This window comes from Vipera berus (genome assembly GCF_964194415.1).
Source record: "Vipera berus genome assembly, chromosome: 6".
Lineage (NCBI taxonomy): Eukaryota > Metazoa > Chordata > Lepidosauria > Squamata > Viperidae > Vipera > Vipera berus.
Window position 1 is genome coordinate 70,834,354 of NC_138208.1, and position 12,585 is coordinate 70,846,938.

Genomic DNA, 12,585 nt, shown 5'->3' on the forward strand with positions numbered 1-12,585 from the left:
CTGCTCATCTACTCTCCGCTCGCTCGCTCGCTCGCTCGCTCTCCCCCGTCACTCTCTTCCTCTCCTCTCGAACGCAACTTTTGCAGAAATCTCTCTTCCCCCCCCCAACACACGCACAGACATGTTGAGCTGAGAAGGTCGGGGGATCGCTCCTGTCCCCCCTCCCCGCCCCCAAGCCCCTAAATCTGGGGGACCTCCAGCCGCCCCCTCCCCCTCCCCACTTGACCCGTTCACTGGGCGACGACCCCCTCTCCTCCCCTCCCTCCCTCCCTCCGCCCCCCCTGCCCATCTTCTCTTTTTGCTTCTCCTTCTCCTTCGGCGGCTGGTGCAGCAGCTTCTGGATGGACTCCTCCGCGCCTTTCCCTCGCCCGCCGCCTTTCTCCGGGAACTGAAGCGAGATGCAGGAGGCTGGTGGCCGCTTCGGCTGTACGGAGAGAAGACACAGGCGCAAGATGGCAGATTTCTATTGAGTTTAAAGGGGCGGCGGGCCGGGGGGGGGGGGAGAAGCTGAAGTCCTGCTTCGTTTTTCTTCCGTTGCCATGAATAACAGAATCCCTTGCACCGATGGCTCCCATGTACGAAGGTAAGGGCAGCTTTCGGATCTTGGGCTTTCTCTTCCTGCTTCGACATTGCTCCCGTACCCGGCTTTTCCTTGGGGGGGGCGGAGGAGAAAAAGAGACAGGGGAGGCAGCGAAAGGAGGCGAGGAAAGAGAGGGGAGAGGGGAGAGGTCCCCCCCCACACACACACACACACCCCTCCACCGGCTTGGATTTCCCGGGAGCGGTGGAGAAAACCGTCTCGAAACGGCGCGGAGATCCAGGAGGCGCCGATCCCTCTTTGTATGGGCGCCGGGAGAGAGCAAATGTAGATCCGGGGAGCGCGGGAGCTTTTCCGTGGGTTCGTCTCGTTTGCCCTCTCCCCGCTTAAAGGCGATTCTTCCCCCACCTCCCCACCTCCTCCGCCGCCGCTTGTGGGGAAAGTGCGAGCGCCCGGAGGTCTCGTAGCCCTCGGCGGCTGATTGCTGGAGTCTCCTGGCGGTGCCGGGTTGGAACAATGAAATTGACAAGGCTGGGGCTGCGCCGCCGGCCCACCGGGCGCTCTCTAATGCGGGGCTCGTTCTCTCTCGCACACAAATGGGAGTCCCTTTTCTCCTCCTCCTCCTTCTCTTCTTCTTCTTCCTCCAAAGCTGCGTTGCTCATGAAGGTGCCCGTTTTGTCCAAGCGCTGGCTGGCTGAAGCCCCGAGGTCCCGTAGTTTGCCATAGGTTAGGGGGAAGAGATGTGTCTTACAGGTACACGCCGGCACCTGAGCTTCTCCGGAACCGAGTGCGTGGCCAGATGTCAAGGTTTGGGGAGGGCGTGGGGGGGGGAGGGAGGGAGAGAGAGAGAGAGAAGAAGGAGAAGAGACACGCGATTTTCTGAGCTTCATTCGCCTTCATTTCTTTCAGTTTCGAGCTAAAACAAACTGGGCTGGCTGGGTGGGTGGGTGGGACTGATGTGGTTTGCGGGGAAAGAGCGTGAAGTTGATTTTTTCGCCTTTTCGTTGGAATCTAAATTGGGGAAATGAGGTGTCGCCCCCCCCCTCCCTCCCTCCCGCCCCTCTGTTGCTTCTGGTCCTCCTGCGTCCACCACGAAGACAGAACAATACCTAAATCCGGCTTCGTTTAAAACCACCTTGCGCTTTTCTGTCGTCCCTCCTCCCTCCCCCGTGTTCCCTTTCCTCTTTCGTTCGGGCTTGGTTTTGATTACCGAAAATGCGGGAGAGTCGTCCCGTTTTAATTATTGCTTCAGTTCAAGAATTGTCTCGTCTGACTCTTTTTATCGCAGCCACAGACAGAAAAGTTAAAATGCGAAACCCGGGTGAGTCTGTCGAAGAGCGTGTGTGAAAGAGAGAGTTCTTTCTCTCTCTCTCTTTTTTTTTTTTGCCAGACGAAGGAGTGCAATAAAACTTAGAGAAACCCGACGTTAGTTAATACAGACAGATCTTTTCTTCGCTTTGGTTTCTTCAGGCCTGTAAAAGTTATTATGGTCTAAAGTCGACTGTCCTAAATGTATGGATTCGTAAATCGCTTTCACCCGTTTCTCTTAAATCCTTTGTTGCTTGGGCAGAAATTATAGACCTAAGAATAATAGAGACTCAGGTATGGAGGTATAGTTGCAAATTTCTCTCATTCCAGATGGTGAGTTTATCAGATCAAAAGGTAGCCATTAGGAAAAGAAAGAAAAAATGTAATAAAAATGAGGAGAATTCAAAAAGGTAAAAGGCCACCGAGGTTGGAATTGGGGGTGGAGAAAAATAAGGACGAACCCTCTGTTGCTTTAAGAGACAATAAGCAAAGTCTGCTATGTTGTTATTAAAACTGAAGAAAGAAAGAAAGAAAGAAAGAAAGAAAGAAAGAAAGAAAGAAAGAAAGAAAGAAAGAAAGAAAGAAAGAAAGAAAGAACCATATCTGCAGCGATTAGATCAGCCTGGCATGCCTAAAAAAATAAAAAAAGGGGGGGGGAATGTTTCTCTTTAAATAACTCTTTAGAGCGCCCTCTGCTGAACAAATTGTGTGATTTCTATTCTTGAAAAGTCATTTTACAAATGAACAAGTAATCTGTTAAGGCTACTTTAAATGGACTTTTTCCTACTAGTGGTAGCATTTTCTTTTTCTTGTGATTAAGGACATTGTAAATCATTTTCACCCTGCCCTTTATCCAACAACACAGGCTCCTTCTCATATACATGGGTCTTTCTTAAAACAACCTTGGCAGATATGAAGGTTTAGACCAAACATGTCAAACACAAGGCCCGGGGGCCGGATTCGGCCCACGAAGTGGTTTCATGTGGCCCGCGAAGCCATCCTGGAAACAATGAGGGAACGGCCCCCGCTGCCTTGGCCCCAGCCCAGGCCGGTAGGGAGCCAATGTACAATTTTGTGGTGGCCATCTATGCTGAAACACATTCAGTCTTAGCTTCACAAGGCTGTCTGGAAACAGCGAAGGATCAGCTCCTGCCGCATCAGCCCCACCACCTGGGCGCACGCTGGGGAGGTATCACCCTTTGTGAGGAATGAAGATATGCACCATCGCCTGGAAGTGGCCAGCACATGGACCTGCCTACTTTTGGCAGGCTGGGGACTGGGCAGCGTTGTGCTTCTCTTCAGATTCATGCCACCCAGCTCAGCCTCTTGGCACTGTGAGGAGAGTGCGATGCTGCCTACCGAAACCGGGCAGGCTGGGGGTTGGGTGGCATCGCACTTCTCTTTGGATTTGTACCACCTGGCTCAGCCTCTTGGCACTGTTGGAAGAGCACCTTGCTCTCTGCCAAAACCAGGCAGGCTGGGGGCCAGGCGGCATTGTGCTTTGCGCCGCCTGGCTCAGCCTCTCGGCGCTGGGAGAAGAGCACCCCACTGCCTGCTGAAACTGGGTAGGCTGGAGGCTGGGTAGCATCAGGCTTCTCTTTGGATTTGCACTGCCTGGCTCACCCTCTCGGCACTGTGCAGAGGGCGCCCTGCTGCCTGCCGAAACTGGGCAGGCTGGAGGCTGGGCAGCATTGCGCAGGTAACATCGACTCACACTGCTCGTGGCATCCCCTCCCCCAGAACCCAACAAGCTGGATAAGTGAAGTAGGCGAGGGCCATGTGCTGGCCACTTCCAGGCGATGGTGCATTTCTTCATTCTTCATTAAGGGTGAAACCTCCACAGCTGTGTTTCTTGCATGTTTTTCTCCTTCCCTCATCTCAAATATTTTCCCACCACTCTCTTCTTAGGAAGGAAGGAAGGAAGGAAGGAAGGAAGGAAGGAAGGAAGGAAGGAAGGAAGGAAGGAAGGAGAGGGAGGGCCTGAGGGAAGTCCTGCCTTAGTCCTTCCCTGCTGCCCTTTCACCATCCCCTTGCCCCCTTCTCCTGGCCTATCCTGGGGGGGGTCTCCCATCCTATTGCTAAGGAAGCTTTGGATACAAAGCCAGGTCTCCTCGCATGGAAAGGGAGTGGGCCTCCCTCTTGACTTTGCCCTCATACCCATCATGAGCAACCTGGCTAAGGAGAGCAAGCGCAGCAGCAGCAGCCTTGAGAAGGAGGTAAGTGCAGCTGGGTGCCCCCTTGGGGAAGTGGGGCTGGGCTTAGTGCTGTGGGTCCTTGAGGGCTGGGCATTCGACCTCTGCTGCCCAGGGCTCCAGGCACCCAGCGCCACGCAAACTATGTACAGCTGGCCATCCCCACCCAGGAGGCCACATGCGCTGGCCATGCCTACTCAGTAGGCCACACCTACCCTGGCCACACCCACCTGGCCCCCAAGAGCAACCACATTGCTGATGTGGCCCTCAATGAAATTGAGTTTGACACCCCTGGTTTAGACCAATGTTTCTCAAACTTGGCAACTTTGAAAATGTGTGGACTTCAACTCTCAGAATTCCGTAGCCAGGCAGGGAAATTCTGGGAGTTGAAGTTCATACATCAGTTGTCAAATCTGATAAACACTGGTTTAGGCTTAGGCAGAATGAGTTGATGGCTGACAGTGAGCTTTATGGATGACAGAATGAGATTTCAACCCCTCCATGTTTAATGCTGATGCTGTCATTTGGCCTTCCTTTATATAGTCTTCTCTGGATATGTTGGAATACAGCCCCTATAATTCTCAGTAGACAAAACTGACTCTCTCTCACATGTTTGAAGGGTACCAAATTGGGAAAAGCTGAGGAAGTTGGTTTTCACTTGTGTGCATCCTTTATCCAAACTTTTTATTAGGCTGTGAAGGCTACTATTTGGTTAACATTGTGGCCAGAACAGAAGATAAAGCTGGCAGTTTTCCTACCCCCTGCTTTCAATATCTGGGGTTCTGTTAACATGACTGATAGACCTGACAGTATTTTTCCTCTGTGCCCATAGAGTCTGTTGCTGTTTTAAGGGAAAATATTGTTTGAGTTTGGACTTTGCACTGGCAAGGAAAGCTATACTTTCTCTATGCTCTGTATTCTGCAGAGGGACCATCGTGCCTTTAGTTGCAGATTGGGGGTGGGTAGTGGGGAAATTGCTTGCTGCAAGCACCCAAGAGAGGTTCAGTTGGGTCCAGTTAATTTTTCTATCCATGTTTTTGTGTTTGTGTGTCTTGTGGTTTGTTCTACTGAAGGGTAAAGATAATCTTTTAGCAGTTTAGGAAGCCTAGCACTATTTTAGACTTCACTAGCACTGCACATTTCAGAAGATGTTATCACTCACCTTTGCCTGCTTTGTGACTTTAACGAGACATTTTTGAAATCCTTTTTAAAAGTACTATTAAGCACTACAGCTTTATCTTTTTCATCTTGCCTTTTAAACATTTTTGAATTTTGTTCTGAACTTAAAGGCTTAAGCTGTGCTGGGCAATGCATATGTAACAAAAGAATGGCACAGGATTCTTTATATTATAAATATATAAATATATGTGTATTATAAATATATATATTAGAATTGATGGGCAAAATATTGTAGGGTGACTTTGCTCGGTGTCCCCAGTCTAGTGTATTTTATACCTAGAACAAAGAGTGTATTGATAATTCATATAAACATTGGGCCGTATAAATATAACACCTCTAAAAGAATATTTCCTTGTAATTTACCCAGTAGGTACACTGTTGGCCATCATTCAGGGTTGGATCGCACATGCTTATATATCACTTCATTAATTTACTTCTCCTCAGAAATTAAGTTCTGTCCTGTAAAAGGTAATTCAATGCTGCTGCTGCTACTGCTACAAACTCTGTTTAAGGTCATAGGAAGAACTGGAAAACTTGGGTCTCTGTGGCACTCCATTCATACGTGAAATTCATTACTTGATTTTTTAAAAAAGATTTTTTTTTATCCCACTTTTTGCTGGCACCAAGCAACTGACATACACATAGAATTCAGCCCAACTGTACAGTGACCTGGGATTGAGGAAGAAGACAAAGTCCACATATGAGTGAATCAGCTTTAATTAATTTCCCATTTTCAGGGGTTTTAAGCTGGAGATGCTCCAGAATCACCAGCAGGGGGAGATCATTGATTATTCTAGATCATTTTAAGTAGAGAGACCAAGAATTGAGAAGACATCTCCATGTAAAGCATGTCGCTTTTCATTAAATTTTGATCCTTCTGCACAGCCTTCACTGGATTTGGGCCTATGCGTCTTAGTCCAGAACTATGAGTTCCTTGTTGTTGTTCTATTTCTCAATGGCTTTCTTTTCCCCAATGCTTACCATTTGTCTGTACTCTTCAAAAGAGTCTGCCAACTGTGTTGAATGATACCATTCTTTATATACCCAATCCAGAAAAAAGCCTCTAGCACGCCTCTGGAACTGTGAATTTTAAACTTAAAGTCAGGACTTGACAATCTCTAGAGATTAAACAGGTAATGCATCTGACTGCTAAAAACCAAGCTGATGTAAGAATGTAAGAAGAGCTGTAGTGGATCAAATTAAATGTGTATCTAATTCAGCATCTCGTTCCCAGCAGATGCTAGTGGGAAATCTCCAAGCAGAACATTGGTGCCCTAGCACAAGAAATTTCCATTTTTTTACAAGTGGAATTCAGAAAATTCAAATCTGAAACTGGTTATACCTAGCCAGTACAAATAACAGACGTAGCTAGGATAATCTCCATGGATCTGTCTAATGTTCTATTAAAAAAGATGGCCATCAATGCTTCTTGTAAATGCAAATGTATTTGACATGTGAAGAAGCACATCTCCATGATTCTTAAGTATCCCCTCTGGGAATATTGCATATCATTTAAATAAGACAAATATTCCCAGGTTCATGTTTGTTCCTTAGATTTAGGAAAGCCGGGAACTGGAAAGCAACAAATATGTTTACGGATCACAGGTGAATCTTGCTTGCCTTTGGAAAGTATCTGCTTCAAAAACACACACATTGAAGTGTAAGATTTTTCAATATCTATAGAAAAAGCCCTAGCAAATGAAATATATGAAAATCCCCTTAGGTATAATAGCAGATAATGCTGTCTGGAAGCTTTCAGCAGGATATGTCCTTCATCTGATGACCCAGTTTGCATCCTTAGGTACACACATATCCCCAGACAACAATAGAGGAGTCTGGTTAAAGACATATTAGAGAATTCCCAGCAGCATTGTTCCTTTAATCTTTTTTTCCACCCAACAAAAGATCCACAGGGTAGATTAAGTTAGGAGATAATGTTTGTTACAAAGTCACCCATTAGTTTCCCTGGCTCTGAGTGGGCTTGAATTTGGATATACACCAGATTGACTCTCTATTCTTACGTTCGCTGGAAAACAAATGAGCCATTTGTTCAGTTCAAGTTCAACTGATGACTGTTAGAGAAAATTACATGTACCATGAGTAAGAATTTGGAGAAGAATTTGACTGGCTGATTAATTTTTGTAGTGGTTTGACAGGGAAGAAAAATATGGAAATATAGAAAGTGCTGAGTGGTTGAGCAGGAGGCAAAAAGGAAATGTAGTTGCCAGATAGGTTTATAATGCAAACTAATCTCCATTTATGACAGTTTTTAAACATCACTTTTGGTTAATATGCTTTAGTAATCCTTGCAGCAAGAACTGAAGAAGTGTAGAAATGATCTGGAGACATGACTGGAATGGGCAGAGCCAAGAGTCCTTTGAAATCTTGCAAATCAGGAAAAATTAAATAAAACAGGGTATTAAATCAGCAGTTCATTACCTTTTATTTATGTAGTTTACTGTGGGCTGGGGAGATGATTAGGCCAGCCAGATTTTGTCAACATGGCCAAGAACTGTCAAAATCATGTGTAGGCAAAATATTCATACATCTACTAAGCTACAGAGACCTCACATCAGAAACACTTGAGAACCATATTAAGAGATATGTAGTAAAAGTTGTAGCTCAATGACAAGTGGGTGATCTGTTTTGCATGTAAAAGGTCTTGCTTAAGTCTCTGATACCCCATGTGATGGTAGGAAGGACTTTTGTCTGAAATCCCAAAGAGCTGTTTGTCAATCAGGTAGAGTGAAAACGATGCCCTCCAGCTATTTTGGATTTCAACTCCGGTAAGCAGCTGTGAGAATTGTGATCCAAAGCATCTGCTGGGAACATGTGATCTACTTTCGATGTAGGCAAAAATCTGCCTTAACATAAAGCAGAGTCTGTGTGATTTGAGGTTAAAAGTGGAGAATTCAGTAATGTGAATGAGGAGAACCCCATTTCCCCAACTGGAAGTTATACTTTTGTCACCCCAAACCAGGGAACTAACTCTACATATTGCTCTCTTAAGGGATAGTGCAGGAGCTGTAACACTTAAGACCAAAATCTAAAATCATCCAGTGGCATTTCTGGGTCAGCTAGCAACAAAACAGTTTGAAAATGATCCAGATTATTAAAATAATGGTATTTTTAAGGAAAAATTTTCTGACAGAACAATTAATCAGTGGAAGAACCTGCCTCCAGAAGCTGTGAATGCTCCAACACTGGAAATTTTTAAGAGGAGATTGGACAACAATTTTCCTGAAATGGTAGTGTTTCCTGCCTGAGCAGGGGGTTGGACTAGAAGACCTCCATGATCACCTCCAACAACAACAACAACAACAACAACAACAACAACAACAATAATAATAATAATAAGAAGAAGAAGAAGAAGTTTTCCCATGCACACTTTCAGTGCTAGCTTACCCAAGTATTAACTAGTGCTTAGTGTCTGATGTCTTGATGTGGAACAGAACTTCTGTAAAACCAGTAACACTGCTGCAGGATGCTGATGCTGAGAATTGAGCCTCTTAATAATGCCATGATTAATAAAAAGTGGGTAGTCACTGGCAAAAGCTTTGTTTTTCGCTGCTGTGTTCCATTTAGGTATAAAAAAAGGGGTTGAGTCACTGTTGTTTTATGGTCCCTTTCCACCAAGGCCTTCAAGTGCCAGAAATGGCTTCATTTATCATAAACAGTACGATGCATTTATAGTAAATAGATAGCAGTGCAAATGATTCAGGGACTTGCTGAAAACCAGCACTTGAAGGCATGATCAGTGATTTAAGAAACATTCCTAGGATTTGGGGTTCCCATAGGTAAGAAAGCTCAGAAGCCTTTTGTATCTTGACAGAGATGGAGAATAGATGGAACTTAAGAAGCTGCCTTTTACCAGGTAAGAGTCTTAATTTAGCTTAGCTAATATAAACTATTCCTGATTGACTACAGCTCTCTCAGGTCTCCGAAAGCAATCTTTCCCACCCCCTGAGCAATAAGAAACAACCAGGTAAAAATGCCCTCTGCATGTATTCACTTAGGCACAATGGTAAGGGGTGGAAGACCTGCTGTCTGTTATACGCAAGGAAGACAAATAAGCAATTTGTTCATAAGAAAGAGCAGGGTCTTGTGGGGCAACTAGCACTGACAATTAATTTTAAATGGGTCAGATCTCTTCCCAAAGGTAAAGCAATTGTTCATTACAGAGTTCAAGCAAGAAGCGAGGCATTTATAGTTGGAATCTTAGATCTTGTCTGCAAATACCTGTATGATACTAGATGGAAGCAGATAATTGGTTTCCCAAATCTGTTTGCTGCTCTTCAGTGGTCTTATGAATTTTTGCAGCCCAGACCTTGTAATTCTACAGTGTCCAAAGACAGATATTCAGATTTAATCCAAGATCAAAAGCCAAAATGTAGACAAATATACAAACATTGATCTAGCGTTGGCTGCTAGAAACTGAAGGCTCATTAAACCAATCCCTGAAAACATATCCAGGTACCAGCTGTGGGCTATAAGACAATTCCCAATTATAGATTGAATCCCTCCTCATGAAAAGGACCTACTTCTAGTAATCCTTTACTCATAAGAGGGCCAGTTTCTCAGATGCCCTCTATGCCTTTGGGCCTGAACTACCTTCATGTCAGGATTTTAAAGCATCATGAAAATTTATTTGAGGCTATCTACTTAGAGGTCATTGTGGAAATGTTTATGTCAATATCAATGTAGATTTACGATCTTGTTTTCTGATGAAGATACTGTTATTCTTGCTTTCAGTTTCCTATGGTAGATGGTATATTTGAAGGCATGTCCTGGATGGAAGCTTAAAAGATATGTGTGGTGATAAGTAGATTTCCTGTATAACAGATGTTTATGTTTCTATTGTGTGCTTTAATGATGACATAAAGGAGGTGGACTTTTTTCTGTAGTAGATCTAGGCTGAGATTGATGAAGGGGTAGAAGTTGCTAAAGTAATGATAGAATTTCATAAAGGATTCATTTCCATGGGTCCAGGTGATGAAAACGTCTTCACTGAATCTCAAGTGAAAAAAAGAGTTTCAGGGGGTAAGAACTAAGATAATGTTGCTCAAAGTCTGCCATCAAGATGTTGGCATATTGAAGAGATGTGTGTGTACCCCATGGTTGTATTGCCGAAAATGAAATAGAGTTACTCAGTATGGTGACAAGGCATGCTGTTTTGGCATCAGTGATGATGATGTTCTTGATGGCTTTAGATCTGTTGGGAAATGCCCAGTCAAGCAGGGAACAGTCAGGCAGGGAGTAAGCTTTGAAGCCGCAAAACAACCAGGACTGACCCCTCCCCCTCAAAAACTCCATGGAACCTTATCTTACCCAAGGGAAGGCAAGCAGTTTGGGGATATTCCTTTATTATAGGTTGAATGGCAATAAAGTAAATCAACCTGAACTCTTCACATGTTGATCTGTTGCTTGAGCATGACAAGATCCAAGTTTGTGGGGGATGTTGGTATAGAGTGCCTCAATACCCATAGTGTTGTTAGGGAGATTTGCCTAGAGAGTTGTTTTCTTCCCATTGAGGTGGGAGTGCTGTTAGCATAAGATCTGAGTACTGAATCCACAAAACATGGTATTCTGGTTGTGATTGTTCCAATGCCTGAGACAATGGGATAGCCCAGGACGCTTGGGTTGTGTGTTTTGGAACATAGTTAGAAGATACCATGTTTCCATGTAGAGACGAACTTGCACATCCTTAAGAAAACATGTAATCATTTTCTGTAGTTCTTTCTGATATTTTGTTGTGGGATCTGAGGACAGAAGTTGTTAGAATGTGGTGTTAGAGACTTGCTTGTCAGCTTCCTTGAACTAATCCTCTTTATTCATGATGACAATTATCCCTCCTTTGTCAGCTTGTTTGATTATGATGTTATTGTTAACTGTAGAGTTAACTGAATGTAATAAAAGCAACATACCATAGAAGTAAATTATGTGTGAGAATACATGGTATATTTAGCAAATTGTTCAGCACCAGGCAGTAAGTATGACGAAGTTATCTATTGGGTCTTTGGCTGTTTAAGGTATTTATGAATAAATGTATAAGGAATGCATGTGATGTCACTAGAAGTATGTTGATTGGAGATCCTTAAATGCATACTTTTCTTAGATGATTGCATGTTGTTGGCTGAAAAATGGAATGATTTGCAGTGAATGTTAAACAGATTGTATGATGCAACAGGAAATTAGTATATGGGAAGTATGTTGTATCTTGTGAGGGATCTGTTTGTTGAAAGGAGCAAAAATGACTTTGTACAACAGCACACTTCTCTCCATTTTGTTTTATACAAGTGAGAGTCAGATATGTAATGAAGAACCTAAAAGTGAGTTCAATACAAAGGGAATGAGGTACTTAAATATGTGCTAAAATAAGGATAGGCTTAAAAATGAATGGATGATGAGTGAATGTGGACTGAATATAGAGACTGACTGGTATGAAAGAAGTACGCTTGATCATATAGCAAGTGAAAATCAAGTTGCAATTTAAATATAGGAAAAAAATAAATCTATTAAGATGAAGACTGTCATTTTATGAAGATGAGCTCATGAAAAAAAATGAATTGTGAAGTTTATAGCATGAAAGGTAGTGTATGAAGTCATTTGTTGGCATGGTTTCCAAGCAAGGAACAGTATGGAGACTGTAGTGAAAAGTATTGGCAATTAGTTTTAGCCATGTTTCTTTTTCTTAATCTTTAATTCCTTAATCTTTATATTTGTTATTCTTTTTCTGTGCTTTGCAAAATGTTTCTTCTCCTGAAAGGTGAGTATGTATGCACGCTTAATCTGTAGAATGAGATGAAGCTCCTTTAGTGAAGGAGAATTCAATAGACTAAATTCAGGTTCTATTTGTTGTCCATTTTGAGGATGGTTGAATTGCAATTGCCTACGGCAGGGGTCGGCAACCCGAAAAAGGAAAAGAGCCACTGGGAACCGGTTCCATTACACATAAAAAAAGTGGGAGCCGCGTGCGTGCGTCCATGCACGCGCATGCAAAAAAAAATGTTTCTTGCGCATGCGCGGACGCGCGCGGTTGCCTTTTTTTTATGTGTGATGGAACCGGTTCCCGGTTGCGCGACGGCGACGGCCCGTCTGCAAAGCTGCCGAAAGCGGCAGCTTTCGCAACAAGCGGGGCCTCTACCCATTCCGAGAGGTGCGCGCGCACCTCCCCAAACCTCCCCAAACGTCGGCAGGTTTGGGGAGGTGCGCGCGCACCTCTCGGAATGGGTAGCGGCCCCGCTTGTTACGAAAGCTGCCGCGGCCCGTCTGCAAAGCTGCCGCTTTCGGTAGCTTTGCAGACGGGCCGCGGCAGCTTTCGCAACAAGCAGGGCCGCTGCCCGTTCACGCGCACCTCCCCAAACCTCC

General features: G+C 44.3%; 1 protein-coding gene across 1 annotated transcript in view; it reads left to right on the forward strand.

The window, feature by feature from the left end:
* The first annotated feature begins 300 nt into the window (after positions 1–300).
* HIPK2 (homeodomain interacting protein kinase 2) overlaps positions 301–12,585 on the forward strand; it is a 146,117-nt gene continuing 133,832 nt past the window's right edge. Inside the window, exon 1 of the mRNA XM_081331054.1 lies at positions 301–583. Within this exon, the coding sequence (XP_081187180.1) occupies positions 565–583 (19 nt within the window). The 5' untranslated portion in view covers positions 301–564. The remainder of the gene's footprint in view (positions 584–12,585) is intronic.